Raw genomic sequence first — 17,190 nt, forward strand, 5'->3', positions numbered from 1 at the left:
CACACAATGAATGAACAATGATGCAAAGGAGGAAGGGCACAAAGATGCATGCCTTATTATTGTAAGGATTTCACTTGTTTGATAGCTGCTTTTTGTTTGTTTGTTTGTTTGTTTGTTTACTTACCTTTATACTGCCTGAGAAGAGGTCATAACAGATTCTACAGGGAGGGTGAGAAATCCTTTTCTAGTATCTAAATATAAGTTTCTGTTCCAACACAGTAAGCAGAAAGATCTTGTACCATCTTTGAGACCAACTGAAAGAAAGAAATTGGCAGCATGAGCTTTCGTAGACTTCAGTCTACCGTATATACTCGACTATAAATCGAGAAATTTTATCCCCAAAATAGCCTCCAGAATCCTGAGTAGACTTATGCACGGGGCAATAGGTCCTTCGACTAAGCCGCTCCCTGGCTGGGCTGCCTCTGTGGGGGACAGTCCAATTAAGGAGAGCCTGCAAAGGGTGAGATCTTGCCCTGGAGTCTCTTCCTGGCTGGGCTGCCTCTGTGAGGGACAGCCCAGTTGAAGAGAGCCTGCAAAGGGCGTGCTCTCCCCCTGGAGTCTCTCCCTGGCTGGGCTGCTTCCACGGGAGAAGGCCTAGCTGGGGACAGGTTTGGAAGGGCGAGTGATCACCAGCAGCCTCTCCCCAGCTGGGCTGCCCCCTTAAGTCTGACCCTCGACGTATCTACGGGTCATATAAAAACCCACATTTTTGGCCCCAAAAGTTGACCTCAACTTATACATGAGGTTGACTTATAAATGAGTACTTCTTTAGATGCATTTAGTGGAGAGGAAACCAGCAACAGACATATAAATGCCATTGGTATGTGAGAATGACATTCTCACATACCAATGGCATATATACTGTATTTTCTGGCATATAAGACTACTTTTTAACCCAGGAAAATCTTCTCAAAAGTTGGGAGTCGTCTTATACGCCGGGTGTCATCTTATAGGGCTGGTTCTGAAACTTCTGAGTCAGACTGGAGAATCTGTGGTCGCCACATATGGTGGGGGGAGCTCAAAAGCGGTTGCGGCCACATCCCCGCCGTATGCGGCGATTGTATGAAAGCAGCTACCGCTCTGATAGTCTTGGAGACAGGGAGGGCTGGGCAGGCAGGGAGAGCTGACCAGTCCAAGCAAGCTTTGTATACAACAAGGTTTCATGCTAAGTACCTGCATGTCATAAGCATTTGAATGAAAATTACCATATTGAAATCAAATCTGATTTTTAAATTTTTTTATTTGGTGTGCATTGGAAGAGGGGTAGTCTTATACGGTGAGTATATCCCAAACTCTATATTTTAACTGGAAAAGTTGGGGGTCTTCTTATACACCCAGTCGTCTTATACGCCGGAAAATACGGTATGTCTGTCCCTGGTTTCCACTCCACTAAATGAATCTGAGGAAGTAGACAGAAGTCTATGAAAGCTCATGCTGCCAACTACTTTCTTTCAGTTAGTCTCAAAAGTGCTACAAGATCTCTCTACATACTGATTCTACAGACTAACACGGCTATATATTTGAACTGTTCCAACACAGTTATAGAAAGGTCTGTCTGTTATTTTGGCTTCAATTCTATACATATTTTCCTTGAAAGCTATTTCATTGAACTCAATTAGACTTAGATCTGATGACACATGCATAGGATTTGCTATCGGTCTGTAAGCAGAAAGCTGTCCCATTCCTGCATTAGAGCCCTGTTTTGCATCCAACATCCACAGAGAATATTCCCCGTAAGGAATAAAACTGAGAACTCATTAACATTAAAGAACTTTTACCATGCATTAAATACAGCAACTGAATTAAGTAAAGATAAACTTACCAGGAGAGTGCATTTATTTTTCCAAATTATATATGGTACTCCCCCCTCTCCTGTTTGTGTCAAAGTTCTTCTCTATCTTTCTAGGCTATCAGCAATCCTGCTTATCTTCCTTGTCTACAATGGTATATACTCCCCACTCCTCTCTATCAGTAGTGCCTATGTACACCAATGCCTTAAAGAAATATCCACGAAATTGCTGCTTTAAAATCAAAGATAGCATTCATAAACCTCATAACCATACTATTTATTCTTCAAAGGTCTTTCCAAACACATTAAAAGTTTCTACATCTTCTGAAAGAAAATTTTACCAATGCCAATATACCAGATATTTCCTAGATTCTAAATTAACTCCATTTCTTTTTCTAACTCATGTTCTTTTGTCATTGTAGAAATAGCTCAGAAGCCAATCCCTCTACTTTTTATGGAATAACTACAACAGCTAGCCTCAGCTAAAGTAAATTTGCTGAATAGTAAGTCAATACTTAGGTAAACAGAATTGCTTCAGTGGGACTATCATAGTTGAGACAACTACTCTACAATAAGTATGTACAGGACTGCAGCCATGGTCTCTGTATAAATTTTATTAGAATTGGTCTATGAACTTCAGGAGTTTCTTTGTCCTACCACTAACCATTTTTGTTGCTCAGCACTTTCTCCTGAAATGTCTGGAAAAATAATACTGTACTCCATAAAGGGTACAGCATTGCGTAGTGGTCTGAGTATTGGACTACAACCCTGGAGACCAAGGTTCAATTCCCCACTTGGCCAATGGGTGGTCTTGGACAAGTCACATGCTCTCGACCTCAGGGGAAGCCAATGGCAAACAACCTCTGAACAAAATTTGCCAAGAAAATCCAATTTTGCTTTAGGGTTGCCATAAGTTAAAAGTGACATGAAGGCACAACCACCAACACCACAGCAACTCCATAAAATCCAGGCTGCAAATTTGGAATATTACTGTCTGTTCTGGGCCAAGCCTGTTCATGGCCTATTTCTCTATGGAACTACAAATGATTATTTGTATTTGGTTTGGTTTCCTCAGACTGAGATTTTACATATTTTACATATTCATACTTTTATTTTTTACATTTCAGTCCTACAGTTTAGCAAAATATGAAATTAAGGAACCATGCAGCTTGATGGCAACACATTACTTGCCACACTAGAGCCTAACAATCTGAATCACTGCCATAATGATACACACAGATAGCATCATACATTGTACACATACTAAATTTGATGCTCCAATTGTTTGTCAGTCTTGAATGGTTTCAAAACATGTTAAGTGAGCTGCCACTAGACTTGTCATCTCTGTGGATTTTAGCCTGTCTCATCAAATAGAATATGCCTGATTTCACACATGCCACTTAAAAGAATTACCAACCCACACACCCACCACTGGTGTGCACATGTGAAACAGAAATGTAGTTTTAAACATGCCTTTGTAGGCTATTTAAATTATTATACAAGTGCTGAATTACAATCAGGGTCTACATACATAATCTTTGAACTGCATGCAAGTCAACTGTGGGAAGACAACAGGTAACAAAACATGGTGAACAAACTGCAATAAGACAAACATTAATTCAAAGTACTTAATATCACTAGTAAATATATGTTATAAATCACAAAACAAGGAGAAATAGTATTTTTCTTAAATTATGTTGGTAGCATACATGTAAATTATGTGAATTATCAGGTGCACAGAAAATCTCTTGAGTAAATTGGTTGCCTCTGCAATTTGGGCTACATCATCCAATTCCCTTTGCTGATGTTCTGTGGGCAAGAGTTGCTTCATGCAACTTGTTTCTCCATAGAATGGAAGAATTTTCTAATCTTCTAATCCAACTCCTGACCACTGAAGCAATCAACAGCTAAAGCATCCCCAAACGATGGCCATCCAATCTCTGTTTTAGAACTTCCAATGAAGTCCAACACCATCTGAGATAATTTGTTCCACTGCCAAACAGTTCCTACAGTCAGACAGTTTTTCCTAATGTTTCCTTACTTGTATTTCAAATCCACTGCTTATTCTCTTGAGAAGCAAAAAAAAAAACCAACCAAAAAAAAAACAAAAAACAACAAAAAAAAACCACAAAAAAAACCAAGCTTGTTCCATCTTCCATATGACAACCCATTCGATATTTAAAGATTGTTATCAAATCATCATTCTTCTCCAGGCCAAACATACCCAACTCCTTCAACCATTCCTTACAGAGCATGATTTCCAGACCTTTCCCATCTTGGTTGTCCTCCTTTGGATACATTCCAACTACCAATACTAGTACTTATAGAGTGGTACTGTTACACTTCCCCTTGAGCTTGATGCTGTTGTCCTGTTGATGCATGCTTGCCTTGTAATGTATTAAAATATCCATATCTCTTTTTTACATACACTACTGTCAAGGTAGGTGCCACTCATCTTATATTGTGCATCTGATTTGTTTTCCCACATTGCTATATAACTTTCTGCTTCTCTCTGTATTCTGGATAGGAACCATTCCACTGGTATAATATAAGAATAGGCCCAAGGCATGTGTCTATGTGTACGTATATCTCTTTAGAAACTATTTCATCGTCACCCTACCTGCAATGTGTTTTGCACGAGAGAAAGCAAGAGACAGCATATGCAAATGAAAATTGAAAAAGTTATAGAATTTATTTGAAGAACAAGATGTTCTAATGGCAAAACACATACACATAACAATTAAAAGATATGCAATTAAGCTGTTTTGTCTCCCACAGCTTCTTTGTAATTAGAGTTCATGCTTGAGAGTACACCAGCAGGGGAGGGGGGAAACTGGATTTAAAAATGAAAATGAATAAGTCAATTAATGGACACACAAACAGGATTAATTGAGAAAGAACACAAGTATGCAACTCTCTGCTGACAGTTCCTATTTTCTGTCCTAATCCAAGCATACATCTCAAATCTTACTAATACCAGCAAATCGTATTTGAACATTTCTTAAATTATTATTGCATACTGTATGGCATTCACATGACACAAGAACAAAAAAAACCCAAAAATCCAATTCTTTTTTAAAAAGCAGAACTGCTACTACACAATTCCATTGCATTTGAACCTGTTTACAAATTCCATCCAGCACACCTATATATAAACACTTGTATGACAGTGACAGATGTAAGTCCTATGGCATTCATTTTAGATAAACAGAAATTGTGATAGCAATCCCTTGGGCTCTGTGGAGTGTTTTGTAGCTTTACTCTGACAGCCATCAGACTTTGTTAATTTTTGACACACATAATCTATTCAAACCAGTTTTCCTTTAGTAAAAAATGTACAGCATCGTCATATCCTTCCTGGTATAGTGATTCCATTTTCTCCTGGCCTGGTGGAAACAGGGCCTGATGAAGTCTTACAAAATTTGCTGTGGACAACTGTAAACAAGAAATAAGACAAATGAAAGGAGTCTTATATTTTCTGGTTGGGGTTAGCTTCATTTTGAGGCAACACATCCTTAAATATAGTGAGCCTTTCAACTTCTGTGGCAACTATTGTAGGACTATATTACTGTACACGTTAAGTGTCATGGCAACAACCTAGAATCCTGGGATTTGCAATTTAGGGAAAGATATTGAGAATTCCCAGCCAGAGAACTGTAGTGCCCGACCAAATTAAAAATTCCATGATTTCATAGGAGGTTGATATGGAAGTTAAAGTGGAAACAAAAGTCCAGAACACACTGCAGAAACAATCCAGTTTGAAAGTGATTTATCTGCCCTGACTCAGTGCTAGGGAATCCTGGGAATTGTAGTTTATTGTGGCTCAAGAGCTCTCCGACAGAGAAGGCTAAATATCTCACAAAACTACATTTCCCAGAATTCTCTAGCATTGAGCCAGGGCAACTAAAGTTGTCTCAAACTGGATTATTTCTTCAATGTGTTTTGGACCATACTCTTTCTTGCTAACTAGTCCTAAACATTATTATTCTCATAAATATTCCATCCACTATGGTATATTAAAATCCTACATATAATATATGAAATATTGTAACTTGCAACTCTTGTCAGTTTCAATCATCTTATAAGACAAAGTCTGACTGAAGTAGCTTTGAGTGAGAGGAAACAGCTTTATAGTAGTCGGCTCTCCTTATCCATGGAATTTTATCCATGGATTCAAGCATCCACGGCTTGAATATATTCCAAAAAAGTAAACATTCCAATAGCAAACCTTGATTTTCCATTTTATATAAAGGACACCATTTTACTACCCAATTGTTTTTAATGGGACTTGAGCATCCATGGATTTTGATATCCACGGGGGGTCCTGGAACTAAAACCCAGTGGATAACTAGGGACCACTGTACTGCCAGATTCTAAAAAACGGACAGGGTACATGATAGCTACATTATTTCTTTTTATTAAATCATTTTTTCTGCCTGCCCTTTTGATCTCATTAGGATGAATCTTTGCCTACTAAAATCCCATTTCATTTTTTTTCTCCCATTGTGTCATATAAAGAGTTCAAGGCATCACATCCTAAGTGATATCTGAATCCCATCAAATTCCTCCATGACTTTTTCATATCATCATTAAGGATGCTTCTGGTGATCTGAAATGTTCCTGAACTACATTTCTCAGATTAATGTGCAGATTGGAACAGACATACATTTTTGGGGGAAATAAAGGTTAAAATACATTTTTAAGCAACTATATACTTTAAACTGTGTATTTAAATATTGATCTGAGAGGAAGCTCCAAAAAATTGTAGATCAGTGCTGGAATAGAACAGAGTTATGGATAAAAACAGAGACATATGACACAGACCAGAAACAGATCTGCTCTTCCCCAATTTTAATCCAAATAAAAGGATAGCACAATTTTTATGCACCCCTGGAGCATGAAATTTTATGCAAGCACTTTTGAAAGAGATATATAATTTATACATAACTAGCCATGTTAATCTGTTGTATTTTATGTCCACTGTGGACTTTAGTCAACAATTGTTTATATTACATTTTTTGTCCAGTTAGTCTCCAAGGAGTTACTGAAATCTCTTCATTGGCTGTCTATTAGCTTCCAGGCTGAGTACAAGGTGTTGGTTATTACCTATAAAGCCCTACATTGCTTGGGTCCAGCATACTTGAGGGAACACCTTCTCCCATACAATCCTTCCCACGTACCCAGGTCCTCTGGTAGGAACCTACTCCAGCCAAAGAAAACCAGGCTGGTGGTGACTTCCCAGAGGACCTTTTCAGTGCCGTTCCTAAAATATGGAATGACCTGTTGGAAGCGATCCGCCATATTACATATTTGGAGGCGTTTAAAAAGGCGTTAAAGATGGATCTCTTCCGGCGGGCCTTTCCAGACTAACCTCCAGCTGAATTAACCAAATTCATCCATTCACGTTCACTAGCTCTCCTGATGGTCTCTTGGAATAATTCGACCTGTGTTGATCCTTAGTTACAAAATTTGTAACTAAGTACACTGTACTGGGGATATTGTATTGTATCTTGATGTTTATGTGTAATTTTTAGCAGTAGGAGGGAGGGTTAAGGGGATTAGGGAAATTTTATTATTGTCTGTATATCTGTTTTATTGGACTGTTGTTACCTGCCTAGATCCCGGAAGGGAGAGGCAGGATATAAATAAATATTTTATTATTATTATTTTATTATTATTCCTTTATGTCTTTTTACTGTCGTCTCTGAGGTTACTTCAAAATACAGTGGATCCTTGATATCCGCTGGAGTTTGATTCCAGAACCCTCCATGGACACCAAAATCCGTGGATGCTCAAGTCCCTTTAAATACAACAAGGCAGTAAAATGGTATCCCTTATATAAAATAGTAAAAATTAAGGTTTGCATTTTTTAAATAATGTTTTCAAGCTGTGGATGGTTGAGTCATGGATGCAGAATCCATGGATATGGGGGTTGGCTATAAATGGATCCTCATCTCAACTATGCAAACTTTTCAGGCACAGATGCCTCTCACAGAGTATGAAAATGTTTTCTCCATCTTGGCAACAATTTCCAACTTTATTTATTTCACTTACATCCCAGCCTTTTCCCCAAGCTGCCCACCAGAATCATTACCTATTTTATTCTCAGAACAGACCTATGTGGTAGGTTATTAAGCGACAGCAACTGGTGCAGGGTCAACCAGTATACTTACTGGTTGTACCAGGTTCAGTCAGATCCATACTCATTATTTTTGGTATCACATCACCATGGGTCTCACCTAAAGCTGTTCCATTACAATTAAGTACTTTCGGCACCAGGTCAAAATATATTTGTTTCTCCAGGCATTTTCAACTGCTTTATTAAGTTAGTTGATGTGAGCTCTCTTATTTTCTGTCCTTTATTGCTAAAGTTGATGGTGTTTTATACATTACATTAGGATTTTATTACATTTTGTAATAAGATAAAGGGTGATATAAAAATATTTTTATATCGGTACAGTCAAATAAATGAGCCCTGATAACTGATATGATATCTTATCATCAGATGAGCTGCATCATCAGGATTACAGTGTCAAGAGCAAGGGAGGTAGTAGTGGAACTCTATTCTGTTTTGGTCAGACCTCACCTGAAATACTGTGTTCTGTTATGAGCACCACAATTTAAGAAAGATATTGATGAGCTGGAACACATCCAGAGGAGGGTGACCAAGATGCTAAAAGCTTGAAAAGCAAATCTTATAAGGAATGGCTCAGGGAGCTGGGTACCTGTAGCTTGGGGAAGAGAAGACTGACAGGTGATATGATAGCTATCATCAAATGTAGATGATAGAGAAAGCTTGTTTTTTGCTGCCTCAGAAGACTAGAACATTAAACAATGGATTCAAAAAACAAGAAAAATGATCCCACCTAAACATTAGGAATAACTTTTTTACTCTGAGAGCTGTTTGACAGTTGAACAGTTTTGGAAGTCTTTAAACAGAGGTTGAATGGACATTGTCCAGGAGTGCTTTAGTTGTATATTCCTGGCAGGAACTGGACCAGATGGCCATTGTGGTGCCTTCCAACTCTAAGATTCGATGAATCTATGATGATATTGCTTTGGTTTCATTGTCAGGCCTTCTTTTGTTTTGCCATATATTTGCTTTAAATGTTGCACATGACCAATCCCAAAGATGTAAGATAAAATATTATTTAATATTTATTTTATTTATAATATTTATTTATAATATTTAATATTTATAGATAGTAACAAAAATGTGGAAGTTGCCAAACTATTAGCATAAGGTTTAACTTTGCTTAACAAGAGTGGTTAAGCCTTGTGCAATGCCTTTATGTTAGTGACTGGATTTATTTATCTTTGTTTCACACTAGGGTTATATATGTGTGTGTGTGTGTGTGTGTGTGTGTGCGCGCACACACACACACACACACTATATATATATATATATATATATATGGAGAGGGAGGGGGTGCTGCAAGATCAGGTTTTAGTACAAGCATTTCCAGGTTTTAGCATGAACATTTCCCTAAATATTTGTTTGTGTAACTCACCATTAAGTCTTGTTTTGCAACTTTAGCATAGACATCCATACGTCCTTTGTCCTGTGGGCAGATGTCTAGTCGGCCAGAAAAGGGAGAAACAGTCACAGTTCGGCCCACTGGCAGAATGGGGAGGCCATTGGTTAAACCACCATCGATCCATTTCTAGTAGAAAATGAAACTTGACCTTGTTATATCCTGAACATACTTTACCTGCTCCATTATTCTATATTTGTGGTATCTTTTCCAAATCTACTCTTCTAAGGTATGTTTTATTTTCTGTTCCAAAATTTCCTTAGCTTTATGAAATTCTAAACAAATACAGTATTCTAGTCCTTTTTCAACTGCTTCTTTTTGTAAATTTATACCTTGCAAATTTAATCTACTTATCTGTTTATGATATTTTTATACAGCCCAACAGACAAGTCTCCTCAGGAGGATCATAAAACTGAAGAAAACATCCTTCCATAAAACATCCTGAATTCACTAATTGGTCAGATTTCTTTCTTAATTCTCCCAGTCTCACAACAGTATGCCCCTTAGAGCACATTACCCACAGAATGATGCAAGACACGTGTATGATTTATAGGAACCTGTGAGATGGTCATAGGACTATTTTGTGTTATTTGGCAGAAAATACATACGGGGGCCAGTAAAATATAAAGTTTGTTGAGACAGCAAACCTTCTGGATGAACATAAATTCAAAACCAGATCCAAATCAGGGGCTAAAATTCAGAGGTGGTCCCATCTATATTGTGTTTATCATTATCTTAAATTTAAGAATTGGTTAATATCCATGAGTGGGGCAAAATGTAAACAAAACAAGTAAATGTTCATCTGCCATGCATTTAATCTGCAATAAACTACTCCTAATGGGAAAATGTACTATTATACAAGACAAAAAAAATGAAGCCAGATTAAAAACTCTCTAGTGCCCTTGTCCTTGCTTAAAATGTGTAGCTTCTTGTCATCTATGCTATCAAGAACATTTCCAGAATGGAAGCAAAAAAGTTGGCTTCTAGATAAAAACATACAAAAGGGCAGGTCGAGACATTTTCATGGAAGAAGAATGGCTTTGGATTAATGGCTGGGGCTGACTCGACAGGTTTATTCTATTATGGACTAACAATTGCATTTAGGTGACAGCTGGAAAATGTGTGCGCGCACACATACACACACCATGTTGCTTAACTACAACTCCCAGTATTTCTCATTGTTATAGTGGTTTGTTGGCACTGCAGTTTAAAAACATCCAGAGGAGCTCAGAATTGTCACTCTAATTTAGGACAAGATCTTCTTGACAGCAAAGCCTTAACCTCTATAGCAGAATCAGTGGGGGCATAGTATGGGGTCTTTCGTTATAAATGGTGAGGTACAGCAGCCTTGCGGTTTTGCTGCCAAGGATAACTCTATCCAAAGGTTCTCCTGAATGTGCAAAGGCTCCAATGAGGTAGGAGGAAAAAGGTACACATGCTGGCCCTGCCCTTTACATGTCAGTGCACACCTCTACTTGACCCCTCATTCCTGACCATGCTACTCTATTAGCAGAGTCCTGTTGAAATAAGAGTCCTGTATTCATGCATAAAAGAACAAAAATAGAACTCTCCTTCATACCTTCTCAGTGGGAAGGGAGGTTGAGGACTAAGAAACTGTGTGCCAATGTGCATGTGTATACTGTAGAAGGAAGAGCTAGCATGCAGAGCTCCATTCTCTGACAAACTTTGAATTCTCACACCTTCCAGAGAATATGAACACAGAGCTATCCATGCAATGAAGGGGAAAAAAAGAGGCGTGCCAAAGCTGTTGGAGTCTCAAGCCCCTGGTGTTCCTTACTCGTGGTTGCAGCAGCACTGCAGATAGCTCAGTTCTTAGGGAGTGTGCTCTCCTTTACAACAAAACCTATTTTCTCCCACAGCATGATATTAAAATGTACCTCTTCATAATTCAGAGCCTGTTGCATTTTCACGTATTATTTCTAGTAATTCACACATATATTACAAGCAGAAAAGATACTGTGAAACAGTGTGCAGTTAAAATCCACTTAAAAGAAGCACATGAAGCATGAGGACTAAGCTTAATGGAATATACATCTACAAGCAAATTCAGGTATCTAAATCTATGTAACTGGGCTCATTCATTTTAGAGTGCCATGTGCTGCTTCATGAACCAAACAAAGGCATAATCGGATGGGTAAATGATAAAGTCTCTCTTACTCATCCTCTAAACCATAATTCAACATAATGCTCCAGAAATGCAGATGTCTGGTGCAGTGGAAGGCCAGGTTAGAGGACAGGGCACAAATACAAAGAGTTCTCTTAAGGCTGCAGATGTATCTCAACCATGGGAATCAGGAAACAGAACAAAACAATTCACTCTAAAGTCCTCACTAAAACATACCTAGATAGTGTTCTGAAAAGTCTGTGATCTGCAGTCCCTTTTTAGAAAAAAAGAAGTCAATGGACTTCTTTTGGTCACAGTTTCCATTCATGCAGGAGACTCAGGGGCTCGACAGACTTTAGAGAGAGTCTGAGAATTATGCAAGCTGCAAGATGCCTTAAGGGGTTGGGAGGAGAATCCTGTGCAACTGTGGGGCTGCCCTGGGATCTCTCCCCACATTTTGCACGAAAAATAAAAACTTTGATTTAAAAAAAAATTAGAAATGCTCCAGAATACTAAGACAACTTTGGTGGGTGACCTAAAAACAGTAAAAGAGGGAGGGAAATCCACCCCAAAAAGTAACCAGGAGTAACATAATGTAATTTCTTATCACCCAAAATGGCAGCTGTAGCAGTACAGTCCTCCAGGGTCTTGGAGGAGCCCGCCCCCCCCCCCCAAAAAAACCACGGAAAAACCCAGCTGTAGCATGTCTACCCTTGCTTTAGATTTTGTGAGGAAAACCTCTTGGAGTATAACAACAAGAAAGTGGTTTTTTTTAAAGGTCACTTTGGCACAGTACAGAGTGCCAAAAAGAGGTGCCAGGGAGGCGCCTCTCCTTGCTCCGCAGCAGCGCCATAGCAACGGCACAATGACGTGCCAGAGGCACAGCACCATTTGGACACTGCACTGCTGGCACGTCATCGCTGCACGCACCATCTGAATGGTGCCACACAGCTGCGGCATGCCCATGATGTGCTAGGGTTGCGGGCCATGTGCATGCCCCGCCCCCGAGCAACACTAGCACGTCATGGGCGCACCGCAAAGGGACCGTCTGTACTGGGCCTTTGTTTCAGAAGTAGGATGTAAGGTGGAGATACTGAAATACACTAGCTTTTATTGGCACTTATCTGCTTAACTGAGAGCATGGTTTTAACAATATCCACATAAATTCTTGAATCCAGTTTTGAACCCAGGTAGCTGAGTGTAGGTAAGCAGATTTATTGCTTTCCCACATCAACTGTAAATGACCACAGTAAAGATCTGAAATACCTGTATCACCTTGCAGAGTCCTTTAAAATTAAGGACAAAGTCATGATTTGCATCATTCTGGATCTGATTACATTCTATTCCACTCCCACAGCTGTATAAATAGGTTTTATACCTAAGGCTTTAATACCCCTTGGTACTGCATCCAAAGAAGTGGGTTTATATCCATGAAAGGTCATGTAAAAATAAAAACCAGTTAGTCTTAACGCTGTTGTCACATTTATTTTTTTCATCTCTTCCCTTCCTCCTTTCTACACATATCTGTAGCATCCAAAATATTAGAGATTTAATCACACAGACCTGTCCTTTATAATCCACTGGATTGATACCTGCATACAGAGGAATAAAACTGCTGGCTAGAAGGACCTGTAGAAAAGGGTGGACGGGATGGAAAATAAAAAATGTTTTCACTTATTTATAATGTCTGTTTTATAGTAAAAGATACTAGTTGTGTATAAGTATCTTTCAATTCAATAATAAATATATTTCAGTTTATTTCAGGATATGCTGCTTCTTTAAGACTAATGACTAAATAACAGAAGTTACTGAACATCATGCAAAACCGTGGATGTTTTAATGTTCCAAGGGGAATATGTAGCAAGGCTTGTGCTTTCACAAAGACACCATACCACTTCTATCCTCCTCTGCATCAAAAGATATAAAACTGAGGTTTCTTATCACATTTTAGATCAACCACAGGCTAGTGTTACATCAAAAATCTAAACAGTGGCTAATTTTAACAACTTTCTCCAATTATACCTTCCCAAAGCACTTCATGAGTCTGAGGAAGTAGGCTCAAGTCAATGAAAGGTCATGCTACCAACCTCTTTCTTTCAGTTAGTCTCAAAGGTGCTGCAAGATCCTTTTGCATACTTATAGCAAGTAAGATAGTGCTCCTCTTAAGAAGCTTACAATTTAAAAGACACAAAAGAAAAGGAAGTGGGGAGAGGACAGGAGGAAGGCACTGAATCAATTTATGAAGTTGTTTGTTACTGTAAATCTGGCCCTCACTCCATCTCTAATGATATACAACATCCCATAATGTTGGATGGGGGGGCTCATATACCCATCTGTGTCAAACTATGCATGCAGTTAATTCAGGAGTATCTAGGTGTGCATGGTTTTCTATACAGAAATCTGTTGCAAAAGTTTTCAAAAATATTAGGTCAGGCTGTTGTTATTTCAAACTAGTCAACAGTTCTTTTTCAAGCAACAAAGTGAATAAAATGAAGAGTTCTCAAGCCACAGCTAATAAAAAACCTAAACACTTCAATCCTGGAGACAGTCATGCATTTTCATTTATAGAAGTGATACGCAACTCTCCTACCTTAACAAGATCCTCCCTGGAGGCAAAATTTGAAAGCAAATGATTCTTTCCATTTTTAGCACTAGTGACTGATACAAAGAGACGATTTTCCGCTATCTCATGTGCATTAGGAGGGAGAATCGAATCAATGCAGCCCCTACAGAACAACAGAATAATAAACATTAGTCAGCCTTAATAATTAAAGACCATCTAAATAATTTAGGTAGAAGAGAATGTACTGTTTCTCTCATAGTCATTACAAGAAGCCAACCAAACAAGAATCTTGTCAGAAACATTTGTCTGAGGTGTTTACATGAAGCCAAATTTAAGAATATACTTACCTAAGTTTTGCCATGAGATCAAAGCCTGGTGTTAGGGCTCCAAAATACAGCTTCCTAGTATCTTCTGCAAATTCATAGATAATTTTTGTACATTCCTGGAAAATTCCACCCCCCCCCAAAAAAAAAAATACTCGTTTTATTGTTATGTCTAAAACACAGAGACAGATATACACTGATTATAAGAAGTTAAATAGGTTTAAGTAAACTTTAAATGTGTGCTGAAAAAGAACAAAGAAGCATGATTGATACATATTCCCTCCCTACATAGTCTCAGTTGCATTTGCACAAACATTTCCTATTTCCTATTTTGTATATCAATTATTGCCACACTGCACAAGAATAAAACAATAAACCTGTCATCCCTGCCAAAGGAATACAGTGTAAAACACACTAAGGACTTTTTCACACGGGGACCTATGTGCTTCCATCCCAAAAATGGTTAAAGTGTTGGCATCCTAGAAAAGCAAGCCAATTTGCTAATGGTTATCACACACAGAGCACAACAAGGGGTTAAAAGCACATTAGTAAGCAAAGAAAGTGTGTCAAGTGCAAATTTGGGTTTCAGATGGTGAAGACAAATACGGTTGCTAACTTGGAAATGCCTTTTCTGCGCATGCTCCAAACTGTCCTTTCCCCAAGTGCAGACACACACATGCTCCAGAGATGGAAAGGAAACCAGGGAGGAAAATCCTCTTTGTCCCAGAAGCTGTTTCAGAGGAAGGAAGGATGAGGCTTCCCTGTGCAAATGCCTTTAAAACCACACCTACACCCAAACACACACACTAGAGAAAGAGGAGGGGGCTACTCCATAAACCTGCCTGATTCCAGTGAGGGCTGATACTCCCAGATGCCCTTCTTTTCTAGGACATGTCCTCCATTTCTCTCTCCTCTTCAGGGGGAATTACAAAACATCTTCTCCCTCTGCCTTCTCTCATCAGCTGTTCCTTTAATTAGAGGCTGCAAGAGGAGGAGAGTTGGGGGGGGGGGAGAAGAGGGGTGTGTGTATCCTTTTAAGAAGATCCTGTCCCTCTCCTGGGGACAGCAAGGAATCTTGGGAAATTCGAGAACAGGGGGCATCTGCTGCCATTATGCGAAGAGAGCAAATTCACAAATGAAATGGAAATGCAAATATGGTAGTTTTGCAAAATTGCTTATTTCCTGATTCACCTCACTTTCTGTCTGGAGTCTGTCCTGTTTGCGTGCAGCGTCATGTGAAAAGCAACTGCAATCTTGTCTCTAACGCCCTGGATGACCCTGCATTGGACCACTTTAACCTAATTTTCCCCGTGTGATGAAGTCCTCAGAGACTATCTCTCTCACGAAGGACAACAGACAGGACAGAGTTAGTGCACTGCTGACATTATGTATACATATCTTAACTATGGTAAATGAGGAAAGAAAAAAACTCTCAGACTAACTGCATTGAGATATTGTAATAATCTAGATATAGTGCTAATGTTGCTGAAGATTATTTCGCTTTTCTAGATGTTTTTGAACTCAAATTCCAACCAGGCCAAGGTACTAAATGGCAAAGTATGATGGGATTAGTAGTTCATCGTGGTTTGTAGAGTCAACAGGATCAGACCTTCTAGGTTCACAGACCCACCCACCCCACACACACATCTAGGTTTGGACAACACAGAAAGCTGCTGTACATCAAATATTGGCGCAAAAGCTTCCAATATCTTCCTTATAGCCCTGGGATAGAAAATTATGGTTTCTCAAAATGTTCAATGCAGCCACTCCACAAAATATATTTCTCATCCTCTTTTTATCTCAGATACATACACTAGAGAGCCAGCATGGTGTAGTGGTTTGGGTGTTGGACAAGGACTCTGAAGACCAATCCCCACTCAGTCATGGAAACCCAAGGGGTGACCTTGGGCAAGTCACACTCTTTGAACCTCAAAGGAAGGCAATGGCAAACCCCCTCTGAATAAATCTTGCCAAGAAAATCCCATGATAGGGTCATAGGGGCTTAAGCCTTAGGGTCGCCATAAGTCGGAAACAACTTGAAGGTGCACAACAACAATCATAGACTAAATGGAAAGCTGAGTGCAAATTGTGAACTATTTTGTTTTTAAAAAGGACTGAATGTCTAATTTTTAAGAATTCCCTGAGAAGATTAATCTAAAATATATCAATTTTATTAGCATTTAACAAAGAATCACTACTCTGATTAATCAGTGATTTGAAATTCCTGAATTTGCCTGAAATTCTTGCCAGCCAAGAGAACAGATGATGAAAAGCATCCTATTCCCAGATTCTTCTCAAGCAACATATACCCTTGAACACTTATAAAGAATCATGCAGGTTTCAGTCACAGAAAACTGTCGATGACAATTTTCAGTGATTTTTAATGCCACAGACTAGCAATTGTAATTTACTAAGACAAATGCTCGTAAAAATGCAAAATCAGCTTAAACAACTGCACTGAGCATATGGACAGTACACAAGGCAGTGGAAAATTAAGAGAAAACTTAGTCAAACAACAGTGATCCCTACTAGTGACTAGGAAAGCTTCTGAGAGCATATGACTAAGGGTACTGGCAGTGACAAGCATGGCACCATGTATGCTAGTGTAGTTTTCAGGGCAAATTATATGACTGGAACATAACTCCTGGCGGGCCTTAGTGAGAACCTGCTGTAGTCAATAGACAGGGTAAAATAACTGTAATATAACATCTTAAAGAAAATGGAATCTTCTGTGAACTGTGCAGTCTGTTAGACCTATGCCCAACCTGCTAATGAAATGTGCCAGAGAAAGACTCACTAAATTCGGCGGTGGAAGTTGTAAATGCTTCTCTGAAAGAGGGTTATGTTCAGCCTCT

The 17,190-nt window shown here is 38.9% G+C and overlaps 1 protein-coding gene across 8 annotated transcripts in view; it reads right to left on the reverse strand.

Annotated features, from left to right (window-relative positions):
* Positions 1-4,456: 4,456 nt before the first annotated feature.
* The window catches only part of LOC149319380 (patatin-like phospholipase domain-containing protein 4), a 35,691-nt gene continuing 22,957 nt past the window's right edge, over positions 4,457-17,190 (reverse strand). For all 8 annotated transcript variants that reach the window (XM_089511576.1, XM_089511575.1, XM_089511572.1 and 5 more), the window contains 5 exons: positions 14,360-14,454; positions 14,040-14,175; positions 13,013-13,078; positions 9,301-9,453; positions 4,457-5,224 (listed from right to left, as the gene is read on the reverse strand). In XM_089511576.1, the coding sequence (XP_089367702.1) occupies positions 5,093-5,224; positions 9,301-9,453; positions 13,013-13,078; positions 14,040-14,175; positions 14,360-14,454 (582 nt within the window). In that variant the 3' untranslated portion in view covers positions 4,457-5,092. The remainder of the gene's footprint in view (positions 5,225-9,300; positions 9,454-13,012; positions 13,079-14,039; positions 14,176-14,359; positions 14,455-17,190) is intronic.

Source organism: Sceloporus occidentalis, unplaced genomic scaffold, assembly GCF_023333645.1.
Source record: "Sceloporus occidentalis isolate IW3139 unplaced genomic scaffold, rSceOcc1.0.p SCAF_2, whole genome shotgun sequence".
Classification (NCBI taxonomy): domain Eukaryota; kingdom Metazoa; phylum Chordata; class Lepidosauria; order Squamata; family Phrynosomatidae; genus Sceloporus; species Sceloporus occidentalis.